The sequence below is a fragment of the Mustelus asterias genome, chromosome 24 (genome assembly GCF_964213995.1).
Source record: "Mustelus asterias chromosome 24, sMusAst1.hap1.1, whole genome shotgun sequence".
Taxonomy (NCBI): Eukaryota; Metazoa; Chordata; class Chondrichthyes; order Carcharhiniformes; family Triakidae; genus Mustelus; species Mustelus asterias.
The window spans coordinates 2484540-2502189 of record NC_135824.1 but is presented as its reverse complement, the minus strand read 5'-3'; the positions used below and the strand labels follow the sequence as shown (position 1 = coordinate 2502189).

General features: G+C 45.1%; 1 protein-coding gene across 3 annotated transcripts in view; it reads right to left on the bottom strand.

The window, feature by feature from the left end:
• map2k1 (mitogen-activated protein kinase kinase 1) overlaps positions 1 to 17650 on the bottom strand; it is a 64766-nt gene that overhangs the window by 4858 nt on the left and 42258 nt on the right. For all 3 annotated transcript variants that reach the window (XR_013500753.1, XM_078241165.1, XM_078241167.1), the window contains exons 4-10: positions 17036 to 17113; positions 15005 to 15056; positions 12833 to 12957; positions 11999 to 12200; positions 11069 to 11133; positions 9195 to 9256; positions 5239 to 5284 (exon numbers count right to left, since the gene is read on the bottom strand). Coding sequence is in view for 2 of the 3 variants with exons in the window: in XM_078241165.1 (XP_078097291.1) it covers positions 5239 to 5284; positions 9195 to 9256; positions 11069 to 11133; positions 11999 to 12200; positions 12833 to 12957; positions 15005 to 15056; positions 17036 to 17113 (630 nt within the window). In the remaining variant the exon portion in view is untranslated. The remainder of the gene's footprint in view (positions 1 to 5238; positions 5285 to 9194; positions 9257 to 11068; positions 11134 to 11998; positions 12201 to 12832; positions 12958 to 15004; positions 15057 to 17035; positions 17114 to 17650) is intronic.

Sequence of the window (17650 nt, the reverse complement as noted above, 5' to 3'; positions counted from 1 at the left end):
TCAAGTCACGATCAAGTCACCTTTGACAAGGTACCGCATGGTAGGTCATTGCATAAGGTTAAATCTCACGGGATCCAGGGTGAGGTAGCCAAATGGATACAAAATTGGCTTCTTGACAGAAGTCAGAGGGTGGTTGTAGAGGGTTGTTTTTCAAACTGGAGGCCTGTGACCAGCGGTGTGCCTCAGGAATCTACTGTTATTTGTCATTTATATTAATGATTTGGATGAGAATATAGGGGGCATGGTTAGTAAGTTTGCAGATGACACCAAGATTGGTGGCATGGTGGACAGTGAAGAAAGTTATCTCCAATTGCAACGGGATCTTGATCAATTGGGCCAGTGAGCTGACGAATGGCAGATGGAGTTTAATTTACATAAATGCGAGGTGATGCACTTTGGTAGATTGAACCAGGGCAGGACTTACTCAGTTAATGGTAGGGCGTTGGGGAGAGTTACAGAACAAAGAGATCGAGGGGTACAGGTTCATAGCTCCTTCAAAGTGGAGTCACAGGTGGACAGAGTGGTAAATAAGGCATTCAGCATGCTTGGTTTCATTGGACAGAACATTGAAGTGGAGATGCCGGCGTTGGACTGGGGTAAACACAGTAAGAAGTTTAACAACACCAGGTTAAAGTCCAACAGGTTTATTTGGTAGCAAAAGCCACACAAGCTTTCGAAGCTCTAAGCCCCTTCTTCAGGTGAGTGGGAATTCTGTTCACAAACAGAGCTTATAAAGACACAGACTCAATTTACATGAATAATGGTTGGAATGCGAATACTTACAACTAATCAAGTCTTTAAGAAACAAAACAATGGGAGTGGAGAGAGCATCTAGACAGGCTAAAAAGATGTGTATTGTCTCCAGACAAGACAGCCAGTGAAACTCTGCAGGTCCACGCAACTGTGGGAGTTACAAATAGTGTGACATGAACCCCATATCCCGGTTGAGGCCGTCCGCGTGTGTGCGGAGGTGATGCACTTTGGTAGATTGAACCAGGGCATTGAATACAGGAGTGGGACATCTTGTTGAAGTTGTACAAGACATTGGCAAGGCCACACTTGGAATACTGTGTACAGTTCTGGTCCCCCTATTATAGAAAAGGTGATTATTAAACTAAAAGAGTGCAGAAAAGATTTACTAGGATGCTATCGGGACTTGATGGATTAAGTTATAAGGAAAGGCTGGATAGACTGGGACTTTTTTCACTGGAGCGTAGTAGACTTAAGGGGTGATCTTATAGAGGTCTATAAAATAATGAGCGGGCATAGATCAGCTAGATAGTCAATATCTTTTTCCAAAGGTAGGGGAGTCTAAAACTAGAGGGCACAGGTTTAAGCTGAGGGGAGAGATACAAAAGTGTCCAGAGGGGCAATTTTTTCCACAGAGGGTGGTGAGTGTTTGGAACAAACTGCCAGAGATAGCAGAAGAAGCGGGTACAATTTTGTCTTTTAAAAAGCATTTAGACAGTTAAATGGGTAAGATGGGTATAGAGGGATATGGGCCAAATGCGGGCAATTGGCATCAACTTAGTTTTTAAAAAATGGCAGCATGGACAAGTTGGGCCGAAGGGCCTGTTTCCATGCTGTAAACCTCCATGACTCTATGGCAATTGTAGAGCACAGAAAGAGGCCCAAGATGGTGCATTTCTGTAGAAAGAACAAGGAGAGACAATTTGAATAAGAGTTGCAGGAGCAGAGGGAGCTGGGTGTATATGTGCACAGATCATTGAAGGTGGCAGGACAGGTGGAGAGAGCAGTTAATCAAGGATATAGTATTCTGGACTTTATTAATGGGGGTACAAGAGCAAGGAGGTTATACTAAACTTGTACAAGACACTAGTTAGACCTCAGCTGGAATATTGTGTACAGTTTTGGGCGCCACACTATAGGAAGGATATGAACACATTGGAGAGAGTGCAGAAGTTTACAAGAATCCAGGGATGAGTAACTTCAGTTATGAGGATAGATTGGAGAGGTTGGGACTGTTCTCCTTGGAGCGAAGGCGGCTAAGAGGAGATTTGATAAGAGATGTTCAAAATCATGAGGGAGCTGGACAGAGTGGACAGGGAGAAACTGTTCCTGCTTGTAAAAAGATCAAGAACGAGAGGACACAGATTTAAGTGATTTGCAAAAGAAGCAAATGTGATGCGAGAGAAATCCTTTTCACCCAGCAAGTGGTTCAGGTCAGGAATGCACTGCCTGGAAGTGCAGTGGAAGCAGGTTCAATCGAGGCATTCAAGAGGATATTGGGTGATTACTTGAATAAAAACAATGTGCTGGGATACAGGGAAAAGACAGTAAGAAGTCTCACAACACCAGGTTAAAGTCCAACAGGTTTATTTGGTAGCAAATACCATAAGCTTTCGGAGCACAGCTCCTTCGTCAGATGGCAAGACATTAGTTGACTTAAGGAGCCATCTGACGAAGGAGCTGTGCTCCGAAAGCTTATGGTATTTGCTACCAAATAAACCTGTTGGACTTTAACCTGGTGTTGTGAGACTTCTTACTGTGCTTACCCCAGTCCAACGCCGGCATCTCCACATCATGAATACAGGGAAAAGACAGGAGAATGGCACTAAGCCATGATGCTCGTTTGGAGAACTGGTGCAGACACGATGAGCTGAATGGCCTCCTTTTGGCCTAAATCTTAAAGGAAGTGTCAGCAGAGATAGTGGAGGCATTGGTTATAATATTCCAAAATTCCCTTGATTCAGGAAAGGTTCCAGTGGATTGGAAAAGGCTAAAGTAATGCCCCTGTTCAAAACAGGAGAAAGTAGGAAACTGTGGACCAGTTAGTTTAATGTCTGTTGTTGGGAAACTGTTGGAACCCATTATTAAGGAAGTAGTAACTGGATATTTGGAAAGTCAGAACACAATCCATCAGAGTCAGCATGGTTTTCTCAAGGGCAAATCATGTTTGACTAATTTGCTGGAGTTCTTTGAAGATGTAATGATTCAAGTGGATAATGGGGGTCCTGTAGATGTAATGTATCTGGAATTCCAGAAGGTATTTGATAAGGTGCTGCATAAAAGGTTAATACACAAGGCGAGATCCCATGGGGTTGGCGGTAATACATTAGTTTCGATAAAGCATTGTCTAACCAACAGAAAGTGGGATAAGTTCTTTTTCGGGTTGGCAAGATGTAGTGTGGTGCCATAGGCTTCGGTCCTCAGGCCCCATTGATTTACAATCTATATTAATGACCTGGATGCAGCGATAGCCAAATTTGCAGATGACACTAAAATAGGTGGGAATGCAATTTGCAATGAGGAAATAAGAAATTTACAAATTTATGGATACATTGGTGAATGGACCAAAATTTAACGCAGATAAGTGTGAGGTTTTTCATTTTGGTCGGAGGAATAAAAAGGCAACTTATCTAAAATGGAGAGGGACTTCAAAATGCTTTAGTACAGAGGGATCTGGGTGTCCTTGTGCACGAATTGCAGATAGTATGCAGATGCAGCAGGTAATAAGGAAGGCAAATGTTGGCATTCATTGCTAATGGAATAAAGTATAAAAGTAGGGAAGTGCTGTTGCAACTGTATAGGCCATTGGTGAGACCGCATCCAGAGAACTGCGCACAGTTTTGGTCTCCTTATTTGAGGAAGGATATAAATGTAGTAGAGGCGGTTCACAGAAGGTTCACTAGGTCGATTCCAGGAATTAAGGACTTGTCTTGTGAAAAGAAATTGAGCAGTTTAGATCTATACTCGCTGAAGTTTAGAAGAACGAGGGGAGATCTAATCGAGGTATATAAGATGCTAAAGGGGACTGACATGGTAGACGCAGAGCGGATGTTTCTCTTTGTTGGACATTCTAGAACGAGAGGCCATAGTTTTAGGCTAAGAGGTGGCAGATTTAAAACAGAAATGAGGAGGTATCACTACAGTTAAAGGGTGCTGAATCTGTGGAATTTTCTACCCCAGAGTGCAGTGGATGCCGGAACACTAAACAAATTTGAGATAGATAGATAGATAGGTTTGTAATTAGTAGCGGGATGAAGGGATTTGGGCAGTGGGCAGGATGGTGGAGATGAGGTCGCGATGAGATCAGCCATAATCATATTGAATGGAGGAGCAGGCTCGAGGGGTTGAATGGCCTACTCCTGCTCCTAGTTCTTATGCAACAATTCTGTGACTTGGCCCATTGTGACTGAGTTGGCACTTTGAAATAACCAGTGTCCAATTAGTCCCATTGTCCAACAACCAATTTAATTTTCAAGTTGAAATCTAATTTTCTTTTACGAGTTACAATTGTATCAGCTTTCACTGTCTTTTTGAGAAGGTTTCCAGGGATGAAGAACTTTGATTACAAGACAGATTGGCAAATTTGGAGAAGGGGAGGTTGAGGGGAGATTCGATCGAGGTGTTCAAAATCATGAGTGATCCGCACAGAGTAGATAGGGAGAAACTGTTCCCATTGGCGGAAGGATCGAGAATGAGAGGGGACAGATTTAAAGTAATTGTCAAAAACCTTTTCACTGAGTGGTTAGGATCTGGAATGCACTGACTGAGAGTGTGGTGGAGGCAGATTCAATCAAGGCTTTCAAGAGGGATTATTACAAAATCTGGAAAAAAAATGTGCAGGATTATGGTGAGGATGGCAATGGGTGAATTGTGCTCTCAGAGGGCCAGCACACAAACAATGGGTCAAATGGCCACCGGTGCTGTAACCAGTGATTCTGAGAGTCCCAGATTGCCTGGTTCTTTAGCCAACAAGCTTAAAATCTTTCCCCTGGTTCCCAAACTCCTGTCCATGGTAGGATTCTCCTATCCTTATCAGACTGATCACTATCATACTTTTTCGGTAATTGCCTTCTGTAAGTTTATAACCAACTAGCAGGATCTTTGACTATGGGGCGTTACATATAAGCCCAATCCTGTCCTCACCCGATGGGTACTTTCCCCACAGGATCTCTGGATTAGGATTAAAAAGACTAATTTGTTATTTTTACCTCAAACCCCTCCCCCTCCATTTGCACATCCCCAATCTATCATTTTCAAATCTACAGAGGGCGGGGGATGGTGGCTGGGGGGGTCCAATTATAGCACCATCACCCGTGCAATGCTTCAGGGCCAACTAACCCAGCACAAAACACGGGACACATTACTCACAACCTTGGAGGAAACTCCTTTGTATCTTCATTGTAAAATGTAATGGAATTGTGACAACTCAATATATATTAGTTGCAACATGATTCAAAAACTTGAAAATCAGCACTCTGACTCACTCACCATAAGCTGCTTTAAGTCAGCTCTCTCTGCAGGATTCTTTATCAAGCTTAAAGAAAAGAAAAACATTGTAAAGCATTGGTGTGATTTTTTTAAAAAGCCTTTGGAGAGAAATAGCCACTTGATCAGCACGTCATCTACTGCTGTAAACATCCACTCCCTCCACCACCGACACACAGCGGCAGCCATGTGTAACATCTACAAGATTCACTGCAGCGACTTGCCAAGAGTCCTTCATCGCACCTTCCAAACCTGCAACCTCTACCATCTAGAGGGACAAGGGCAGCAGACACACGGGAACAACACCACCACCTGGAAGTTCCCTTTCAAGTCCCTCACCATCCTGACTTGGAAATATATCATCGTTCCTTCACTGCCACTGGGTCAAAATCCTGGAACTCCTTTCCTAACAGCACTGTGGGTGTACCTACGCCACATGGACGGCAGCGGTTCAAGGCAGCAGCTCACCGCCACCTTCTCAAGGGGCAATTAGGGATGGGCAACAAGCACTGGCCCAGCCAGTGACGGTCACATCCACGGAAGGATTTTTAAAAAGCAGGTATCAGCTTTGAGACTTCTTTCCATGGCATTCCCTGCATCCTGCAGGCTGCCAGGGAGAGAAGCCAAGTCAAGGACACAGACTTCTTGGAGGAGGAGGAAAATTCAATGGATTCTCAAACTGCAGATAAGACTGCCACTGAGAACAAAGAACAATACAGCACAGGAACAGGCCCTTCGGCCCTCCAAGCCCACGCCGCTTCCTGGTCCAAACTAGACCATTCTTTTGTATCCTTCCATTCCCACTCCGTTCATGTGGCTATCTAGATAAGTCTTAAACGTTCCCAGTGCGTCCGCCTCCACCACCTTGCCCGGCAGCGCATTCCAGGCCCCCACCACCCTCTGCGTAAAATACGTCCTTCTGATATCCTTCTGAGCGTGAGAGCTCTCTCCCAACTTCAGATCGTGCCACAGAAAAGTTGAAAGAAATGGGAGAGATTGAAGAATGAACAGGGAATTATCTTTAGAAATAAACTGTTTTAGATCCATCCTATCGAGAGGAAAACATTGATTGGGTTCAGAGCAGAGCAGCCAAACCAATCACTGTACCCTTTGCGGCTGCTTCCTGGATTTTAACTCTAATTTTTTCAAAGTCAAAATAGTCAATTCCTTTAAATTAAATCAAGACGCAGAGCTTAGTTGAAACGCTCTGAAGCACTGTGTTGATGCAAGGAGGGGACAGGTTCTGAAGTATTGGTATCTTCTTACTTAAACCATCCTCATGAAGAGCAGGACACTATCTCGGTCTTACTATAAGGACAAGGATTACATTTTCAGCTTCCTGGCACAGGCAGTAGCTGTGCTCACTCACTCACCTGGTGGGTAGTTGTCTCACCTCAGAGTCTGAAGGTCAGGAGTTCAAGCTCCTTAGCAGAGGTTTGAGCACAAACAGCGGGCTCAGCCTCCAGCAGCATCTTCAGAATGAGGTCCAAGCCAAAGCCCCAGCTGCCTCCTCAGCTGGATGGAAATGGCACCATTCTGAAGGGCAGGGGATTTCTCCCCAGTGTCCAAGCCATATCACTAAAAACAGACTCTCTCCTCATTATTACATTATTGTCTAGTGGTTCCCATTAGAGGGGCGGCACGGTAGCACAGTGGTTAGCACTGCTGCTTCACAGCTCCAGGGACCTGGGTTCGATTCCCGGCTTGGGTCACTGTCTGTGTGAAGTTTGCACATTCTCGTCGTGTCTGCGTGGGTTTCCTCCGGGTGCTCCGGTTTCCTCCCACAGTCCAAAGATGTGCGGGTTAGGTTGATTGGCCATGCTAAAATTGCCCCTTAGTGTCCTGGGATGCGTAGATTAGAGGGATTAGTGGGTAAAATATGGAGGGACATGGGGGTAGGGCCTGGGTGGGATTGTGATCGGTGCAGACTCGATGGGCCAAATGGCCTCTTTCTGTACTGTAGGGTTTCTATGATTTCTATGATAGAGAGGCAACCACACTCCCAGAAGTATTAGCTGCACAACGTTTGGCGACAGTACCCTGAGGCTATGAAAGGTTCCATATCACAGCGCCAGGGACCCGGGTTCAATTCCAGCCTTGGGTCACTGTCTGTGTGGAGTCTGCACGTTCTCCCCGTGTCTGCGTGGGTTTCCTCCGGGTGCTCCGGTTTCCTCCCACAGTCCGAAGATGTGCAGGTTAGGTTGATTGGCCATGCTAAAATGACCCTTAGTGTCAGGGAGGCTAGCTGGGTAAATATGTGGATATACAGGGCCTGGGTGGGATTGTGGTCAGTGCAGGCTTGATGGGCGAATGGCCTTCTGCAGTGTAGGGATTCTGTGATTGTACAAATAATCTTGACTTTTCTTGTGTAATTCTGTATCTAACCACTAGAAGGAGTTGCTTTTTGAGTAGAGACTATTGTGCATTCAATCCCTTGGTCTGTATTTAAAACGTGATGATTAATAGGAGTAGACCAATGATCTGTAGGTTGGGAGGATTTGCTTGTCAGTGTAGGTTCAGCAGTGTCATTTTACACTAATTTCCAGCAGAGACAGACCATTGGACCCAACCAGTGGGTGCCTGTGTTTATGCTCCATACAAACCTCCCCCGCATCATCTCAATCGATCAACATAACCTCCTGTCCCTTCCACCCTCACCTCAGGATTCCTTTTAAAAGCATTCATATCAATCATCCTGAACGGAGTTTCACACTGTAACCACCCTCTGGGTAAAGATGTTTTTTCCCCCAAACTTCCTACTGGGTTTATTTGCAACATGTCCAAGCTGTCCGACACTATAACTTTATTGAATTTTAACTGAAAGGTGTTTTTCTCTCCTCTAAGATCTCCTTATGTAACAGCTTATTAGCACAATATTACAGAGCGGGCAGGTAATTCAATCCCAGAAATCAAAAGAGAAAACGCTGGAAAATCTCAGCAGGTCTGGCAGCATCTGGAAGGAGAGAAAAGACGTCGAGTCCTGGTGATCCAAAGGGTTTCAGATCCCAGCATCCGCAGTCATTTGCTTTTAATTCAATCCCAGGCCAGTGTGGCTCTTTAAACTGGATCCTGGGGAGAGCAGGGCGAGACTCCCTTCCTCTCCTTTTCCAACAGGAACATGCTTGGCCTTGTATAGCCTGGCTGAAAGGTGAAGTCACTGCTTGGAAACATGATCTTAACCTGTCAGTGCCATTCATCACTGACTTGAAACTCTGGACAGTCTACAGCTCTTGCACTGCCTGTGCTTGTGGCCTTGCGAACCTGCTATATTATTGGTCTCCCGCTCTGCCATCAGATCGGCAATCCCCTCAGCTGTACATGTCAACAGTTGGAGCCCTGATGATGCGAGCAGTGTGGCCAAACTCAGTGTCAAAATTCATGGTCAGGATGTACAATTGATTCTGTGACCGGGGCTGATTGGAGACTAGAACAAAAGGTGGTTACATAAATATAGGCTAAAGTAAATGCGGCTGTCAAAGCTATTCACTGCATCCGAATCCCTGTTGTTCCTGCAATGTAATATGGTGCTATATAAATGTAGGTCTTTCCTTCACCATCACTTAATTAACTGGGACACAATACAGAAGTTTTTTTGCTGGAAGGTTTATTTGAATAAACGAAAACATGAATCAGTTCGATCGCTGCTTGTGTTGATGGGCTGGCCAATGACCCACCTGCCCACAGCTCCCTACAAACTACACAGTGCCCAACAAATGGTTCCCTCTCTCAATCTCCAATCCCCTAGTGTCAGCCCAGAGGAACATACCCGAGATTGGGCAGTGACCCCACGCTGACATCCCCACCACAACCCCAACACCCCCCCGCCCCCCCCCCCCCCCCCCCAACCACAGCCCCGACACCCCCCTCCACCACAACCCCAACACCCCCCGCCTCCCCCCCACCACAACACCCCCCCCACTATTCCCAGCTGGGGGCTCCTCCAAACTCCTCCTACTCACCATTTATTCACAAAGTCCTGGAATTCTTCACTAAATACTCCAGTTGGCAGCTTAGGGGGTGGCTGGAAAGAGAATTAACAAATAAATAATTTAAAAACAGAGATACCATTATTGAGCAGAATAAAAGCAGCAGGGAAGCAGAACCAGTTATTAGAAAGACAGGAGATAAATAATGTGTAGTATTCCTGACAACAGACAGTGTGTTACAGCCTTAAAATTCTGCAGTAATAATGGATATATTTTATAATATCCAGATTAAAAGCTTGATTATGTAATTTCCTGCAAGTGGCATTTTACTTCCTGTCACATGTTGGTGCACCTGCCAACTCAATGAGCAATGCCACGAGGGATCTGCTGTTTGACCCAAAAGGGGAAACGTGTACCAAACATATTGTTCATTCTTTACCCACACAACTGCAACCACAGCCAGTCAAGATAGGAACATGAGGCGGCCATTCAGCCCGATCTATTGGGATCGTGGATGATCTTGTATTTTAGCTCCGTACCGAGATACAAAATTCTTTACCCAATTCAAACAAAATCGATCAATCACACTTTTCAAAGTTTCAAAGGTTTTGGGGGAAAAGAGGGTTCCAGATTTTCACTGCCCTGTGTGGACACAGGGACCAGAAGAAAACTTGTCTCAGGTCCATCCTAGTGGAAGTTGCTGTGATCATAACCAAAGATGTTGATTGGCCAGGCTAAATTGCCCCTTAGTGTTAGGAGGACTAGCTGGGTGAGTGTGTGTGGTTATGGGGATAGGGCCTGGGTGGGATTGTGGTTGGTGCAGACTCGATGGGCCGAATGGCCTCTTTCTGCACTGTAGGGATTCTACGAAAACGCAAGATTTGTCTTTAATTGACAGCGATTGGTTGCTCCGGTTAGGCAACAACTCCCGTTATTATTGTGTGAGGAAAAGAACCAGAGTGGTAGATGGATTTGATCTTTTATCATTTGGCAATTCTGATGTTTCCACAGTCTGTCAACACTCAGTCAGTCAAGGTTCTCAGATCAAATAATGGCCTGGAATTGAATGCACACCAAATCCTCATCAACGCCTTCAGGAGAGAAGGGGGAAGCAAATAACAAGCAGAACCTTAATCCCCAGAAAATGCTTCAAATACTCAGCAAGTCAGGGAGCATCTGTGAGGAGAAACAGTTAACACTCCAGCCCAATGACCCTTCGTCAGAACTGCTCCGAAATCCAAAATGTTAGTTTCATTTCTCCCTTCACAGATGCTTCCTGACGAGCTGAGTATTTCCTGCAATTTCCACTTATTCCAGATTTCCAGCATCCGCAGTATTTTACGTTAGATTAAACGAAAGGTTGTGAAGTTTGATGTATGGGTCCTTCATCAGACTCGGTTGTCAATTCTAACTAAACCACCTTGCCCAGTATTCCCGGCATTTTTCTGGGATGTTTCCTCTTTTAATTTGACCTTTTTGTTGCCAGTGGGGGAGTTATCAGAAACTCCCTGCTGATGTGAGAGAATACAGCCAGCAACTAACCATCGACAGACATGAAGATTGGCGTTTAAAATTAAAATTTGAGGCAGCGTCAGAGTTCGGGTTCACCAGCTGCGCGATAGCATCCCCTTTAAACCCATTTTAAAGAGGCAGTGGCCTATTTTATACTTTAGCAATCAATCCACTGTGGTAGCCAATCCTGTTATTCGATCTTATTTTGTGAGCATCACTAACACGGGCCCAGCCCAATGGGCCAAATGGCCTCTTTCTGTGCTGTAACATCACAAGCCTTCTGCAAAGATCCCGAGTGAGAATCACTGTGAAAAATAAAGCTAAATTATTGAGCCTGTTACACAACGCGGTGGGTAAGATCGAAACAGAGGAAAGGTATCGAGTGTGGAACTGACCTCATTCACAATGTAATCCAACAGTTCAAATATAGCCATGGGGGGTCGGCAATCCACACCAAAAGCTGCAACAAAATAAACAAATCCTTTTAAAACACTGTGAGGGGGAGTGGAAGCTTGGATTGCCCAATCCCTCCATTCAACAACCTATTTTCTATTCATTCGATGTGGACGGCATGGTGGCACAGTGGCCAGCACTGCTGCCTCACAGCACCAGGGGTCCGGGTTCGATCCCGGCCTCGGGTGACTGTCTGTGCGGAGTCTGCACGTTCTCCCCGTGTCTGCGTGGGTTTCCTCTGGGCGCTCCGGTTTCCACGGTGCTCCAAAGATGTGCAGATTAGTTGGGTTTGACCCCATGCTAAATTTGCAGGGTTACGGGAATAGGGCGGGGAGGGGGGGGAACGGTCTGGGTAAGATGCTCTTTCAGAGAGCTGGTGCAGACTTGATAGGTCAGGTGGCCTCCTTCTGCACTGTGGGGAGTCTATGGTTCTATGGGTGTTGCTGGTTAGGCCAGCATATATTGCCCATCCCTAATTGTCCTTGAGAAGGTGGCGGTGAGCTGCCGTCTTGAACCGCTGCAGTCCCTGAGGTGTAGGTACACTCACAGAGCTGTTAGGGAGGGAGTTCTAGGATTTTGACCCAGTGACAATGAAGGATATATTTCCAAGTCAGGATGAGTGAGTGACCTGGAGGAGAACTTCCAGGTGGTGTTCCCATGCACCTATCAATCATCCTTCTAGATGGTAGTGGTCATGGGTTTGGAAGGTGTGGTTTATGGAGCCTTGTTGAGTTCTTGCAGTGCATCTTGTAGATGGTACTGAGTGAACTGCCCTAGCAATACATGCCCACATTATCCTATTGATACAGCCTCACTATCTCAGAGATTTCACTCTGTGAATGATGGGAAACGAGTATACAGTCTAAACTCACAGCTCCCTGGGCGTCCAGGAGGTTGAGGATTTGGCTCCGAGGAGGGTGAGTCTTCTCCCGTGTGGCAGCCAAAGATTTGTTCGAGTTCCTTAGCATCAGGTGGAGGAATTGGATACCTGCCGATTGCCATCTCTACCAGAGAGAGGCCCATACTCCAGATATCCGACTGCACAGAGTAATGCGTCCCCTGGAGTCTTTCAGGCTGAAAGAAAGTCAAAATATAGAGGCCATGAGGTTAGTTCTTCTGTGAGATGTTTTCTTGGCTACACTATTCAGCCCATCACACCAATGCTAGCTCTTTGAAAGAACTCTCCAATTAGTCACCCTCCTCCTGTTCATTCCGCACAATCTTGCAAAACATTCATTCATTATCGGAATTCCTGCCGAGTGCTTCCAGCATTTTCCATAGAATCCTTGCTATGCAGGAGGCGGCCATTCGGCTCATCAAATCGGCACCAACTCTCCGAAAGAGCATCACACCCTGGCCCTCCCGTCTGCCCTGTCCCTTTAACCCTGTGCATTTACCATGGCTATTCAACCTAACCCGCACATCTAATGGACTGAGAGGGGAAACCGGAGCACCCAGAGGAAACCCACGCAGACATGGGGAGCACGTGCAGAATCCACGCAGACAGTCCCCCAACCCTGGGTCCCTGGCACAGTGAAGCAGCAATGCTAACCACGGAGCCGCCATTTTCCTTATCTTGCTTCAGATTCCAAGATTCAATTTTCCTGGAGCAAGCTTCCGCAGTGTCACCAAGATCAACCCCCCCCCCCGCCCGCCCGCCCACCCGCCCGCCCACCCACCGACAATAATAACTGAACAGAACTTACTGACATATAAGACCTTGTCCCGACGAATGAGTTAGCCATGGAGTCAATCAGCTGTCCACTAACCCCAAAGTCACAGAGTTTGATTTCACCGCGAGAATTCACCAAGATGTTCGAAGGTTTAACATCTGGAAAAGAAACACACTTTGGAAATACAAAAAAAAATGATAGATTTCTGGCTGCTGCTTTGACAGGTTCTTTGGGAAAAGCAGCGCAGTTGAATTCGAACATAAAAAATAACCTTCATAAATTTCAACAGGTGAGAAAATTGAGCAGCAAATGATGTCACAGGAATATACAGATTTCACAACCAGAGGCAGGAACTGTCAACATTAATAATCATCTGGATAGGTTGATGAAGGAGAAGCAATCTAAGGGAGTATTATGGGTAAATCTGACGACATACTCGTAAAGGAAAAACTTGTAGGCGTATGAGGAAGGAGTGGGACAAATTGTCAGTTCTTTCACAAAGGCCAGTGTGGGTGGAATGGGTCAAACAACCTCCTCCTCTATTGTATCATTCTATGATAGAATTCGAATGAATGAATACTTGACGTCTTAATTTTGGAGCAAAGATCAGTCAGCTGACTCTTAGCTGGATGTATGCATGCATGAACATTGTGTGAAGGCTGATCGCCGCACCGAGGTGAACAACCTTTCACCACCTTGCACGTCGATAATAACCTCAGCGAGCGTTGTCAGAGGGATCAAGGGTTTCAGGATATTTGGAAGAGGGAGGAAAGGTGCAAAATAATTGTAGACTATTTTATTTTTAAAGTTCTATCTGCAGCTTTGTGTTTTTGAATCCATGTGACTCAAAGGAACTGAAGGGACGGGTTTAGAGGGATATCTTGTTATTCAGTATAAATGAATCACTGCGTCTCTTGCTTTATTAATTACACAGACTGCACATTTTAATCCAGTGCACTCTCCCCAGATTCAGCTAATCTGCCGAAGTTCCATTATTATTTATTGCAGGTAAAAGAGTTACAGCAAAGTCCCAGTGGAGTGAAGCAGAGAATCAAACTGCATCGTTTAGGCATTAATTAACCTATCGAGCTGCTCGCTGAGAGAGAGAGAGAGAGAGAGAGAGATACAGAGAAATACCAGGATGAAGCCAATAGTAAGATTAAAATGGATTTATTTTACCCAAAACCTGATCCTAAGCAGGAGCAAATCATCTTGTGTGGAGTGCTGAGCACCAAAAACTGAAAAGTAAAAGGCATTGCTTTGTGTGGCAACGACCACATGACGGTACCGACTGAATGTACTTCAGGCAATGCCTTTAACTAAAATGTCTCAAGTCAGATCACAGAAACGCAATCAAACAAAACAAATGACACAAAGCCACAGAAGGCAATATTACAGCAGGTGATAAACCTATTTTTTGACCAAATGTTTGAAGCAGTATCTGAAAGTATTTCTTGAATTCTACCCATTGGTGGTCACGCTTCCAGCTGCCTGAGCCCCATGCTCCAGAATTCCCTCCCTGAATTTCTCCTTCTCTCTCGTTCTCCTTTAAGACGCTTCTGAAAACCAGCCTCTTTCACCAAGTATTTGATCACCTTTCCGAACATATCCTTGTATGGCTCAGATTTTGGTTAGCATCTTGTGAAGCATCTTGGGATTATTCACTACATGACAGTTCTGTATAAATGCTGAATCGCAACAGTGCCAGGAGGAGGCAGTTCAGCCCATCATGTCTATGCCATCTCTCTGATGGGCTGCCATTCCCCCAGCCTTCTCACCAGAACCCTGCACATTCTTCCCTTCCAGGCAACTGACTAATTTCCTTTTGAATGCCTCCATCGAACTGGCCTGCACTCACCCTCAGGCAGTGCATTCTAGAGCTTAACCACTCACTGCATGTTGTCGTGTATTTATGCTCAGAAAATGGATTGTTGGTATGGCAACATGGTGTGAACATTATTTTGTGCATAACACAAGTGCCCTGAACCAGCTCAGTGAGACAACATGAATCATCGGGGCTATCGACTGCCTGGGACTGAGTCACTCACACAGACTGATGCTGGTGACAGTCAGGTAAACACACGGCACAGTATTGGGTGTGGAACGGATTCTGGTCTGGTTTCCACGTGACCATTCAACTTATAAACGCTGTACGTCCAGTGGAGTGGGAGATGCCCACATGAAAACAGCAAGTCATTACTATACCTCGATGCATGATCTTGTGTTTTTCTCGGAGGTACGCCAGCCCCTTGTTAACCTGCAAAGATTACATTTTTTTGTAAATGATGATTTTCTTTAGAGGACATACTAGGAGTAAGTCGATCTGTTTATATCGAAAATGCATTAACAATCCCCGTCCACCAGCTATCGGGTTTCTCATTTTAAACAATGTCCCAATTCACAATGAAGCACCAACATTGGCAGCAAAGTGTAATTACAGGGTGGCAGCTTTACAAAGGATATTTCCAGTTTCAAATGGAGAAAATAATTTATAATAGAAATACAAAAATAACAGAACGCACAACTTTAAGCTGAAACCACATTATGCTTGCAGACCCTCGTCCAATTACCCACAACAATTAATCCCATTTCACCCTAGATCCACAGCTGGTGCTGACTCCCCATTCTCAATGAACTGACCATTACAGTAGCAGAGGGATCGCTGTAGCACGTACCTCCTGCTGTTAACACGTGCCAGACTGTGGGGGCAACACCCTCATTGTAATAAAGCAGTAAATCCCCCAATTCACAGATTAATATTTCTCATTCCATGACATTATAGAAAAACAAATGTTTAATTAACAACATTCAAAAACCTCATAACACCCCAAAACACTTGACAGCCAATCAACTACATTTGAAGTGTCGTCACCGTTTTAATGTTTCAGCATTGGAGTCAATTTGTGCACAGCAAGCTCCCACAAACAGCAATGTGACAACGACCAGATAATCTGTCCTTGTGATGCAGATCGAGGGATAGATGTTGACCCCAGGATAGCAGAGAGAATTCCGCTGCGCTTTAAAATAACGCCGTGAGATTTTAGTATTTATTCACGAGACACAAAGCCATTGGTGACGCCAGCATTTATTGTCCGTCTCTAATTGCCCTGGAGGTGGTGGTGTTGAGCTGCCTTCTTGAACCGCCGCAGTCCGTGTGGGACAAGTGCACCCACAGTGGCTCCACCACCCGAGAGTGAAGAAACCTCGTTTTAACAGTTCATCTGAAAGATGGCACCTCTGACAGTGCAACACTCAGTTCTGCACTGTGCAAGTTACATTATGAACTTAAGTCCTGAACTTAAATGTCTGTTGTGACTCAGTCGGGTGGTTAATGATACAATTTAAAGTGTCAATATGTTGGAATCATACGATCCCCACAGTGCAGAAGGAGACCATTCGGCCCATCGAGTCTGTACCGACTCGCCATCAGAGCACCTTATCCAGGCTCTATCCCTGTAACCCCACGTATTTACCCCACTAATCCCCCTAATCTACACATCTTGGACATTAGGGGGCAATTTAGCGTGGCCAATTCACAACCTACACATATTTGGACTGCAGGAGGAAACTGGAGCGCCCGGAAGAAACCCACACAGACACGGGGGAAAGCAAACTCCACACAGCCAGTCACCTGAGGCCGGAATTGAACCCGGGTCCCTAGCGCTATGAGGCAGCAGTGCTAACCACTGTGCTAACGTGCTGCCCTATCATACAGACATCACATTTAAAAGCGTCAAAAGCATACATATTAAAAAGACACGGAGTAATTTCAAACTGTTTTTTTTTTAATCTGAAGGTAGAAATTTACTGATGGCGTTGTGGTAATGTCACTAGTAATCCAGGGACTTTGGGGACATGGGTTCAAATCCCACCAAGGCAGCTGCTGGAATTTAAATTCAATTAATAAAATCTGGAATTGAAAGCTGGTCTCACCAATAATGGTGGCCATAAGTGTTTTAGGGAAGGAAATCTGCTATCCTTACCTGGTCTGGCCTACATGTGACTCCAGACTCACAGCAATTGTCTCAAGGGCAATTCGGGGTGTCTTTTTCAGCAACATTCCACGTACAATGAATTAAAACAAGGCACCTGTCAATCAGTTACTTTCCTAATTGGCAGGAACTTGTGAATGATTGATCACAACAACTGCTCAGCAACACAGTTAGACTCTGTGCGAGGGATTCTCTGACCCCTGCTCCCTTCACTCACCCTCCCCCCCTGTTAAGTTGTACTTACAGCTATGCTGACTTTTCCCAGGACTTGTTCTGTAATTCTTCCAGCTTTCTTGAGTACCTGATCCAATGATCCACCATCCTAATACAGAGTTAAAAGTTAGAATTATTCAGAGAGTGAACTAAACAGCACTATATCCTGGTCATCTCAGTGTCACAGGGCAATCCTGTGAACATATTATAGATTATCCATCAGAATGAAGCACGATCAATGAAGCAACGTGATTGAGAATCTTCCTATTGCCTGGCGTTCGTTTGTGATTAGTCTTTATCAAATCTAGTTTCAGGATATGCTGTAAAGATCTAATTTTTTTCCCATTAGGTTTTTAAAAATGCCAGTCTCCTTTCCACTCACAATCCACGTGTTTAACAGCTGCCCTTTGTGAATGTTGCAGAGAACCCCCAAGTGAAGGATTCCCAGAAGGAATCTGAAAAAAAACCCCACGGGAAACGCCCACACTTGGCGATATCTCCTTGAAATACACAGGAGATGAAGGTCGCAACAGTCAAGCAAAGAATCAGTTACAACAAAGGATCGGCAGAACAACAAACCAGAACAACTAAACACATTACATTCATTCACCAGTAAAAATGAAATGCAGCAACTTTAATTCTGTAA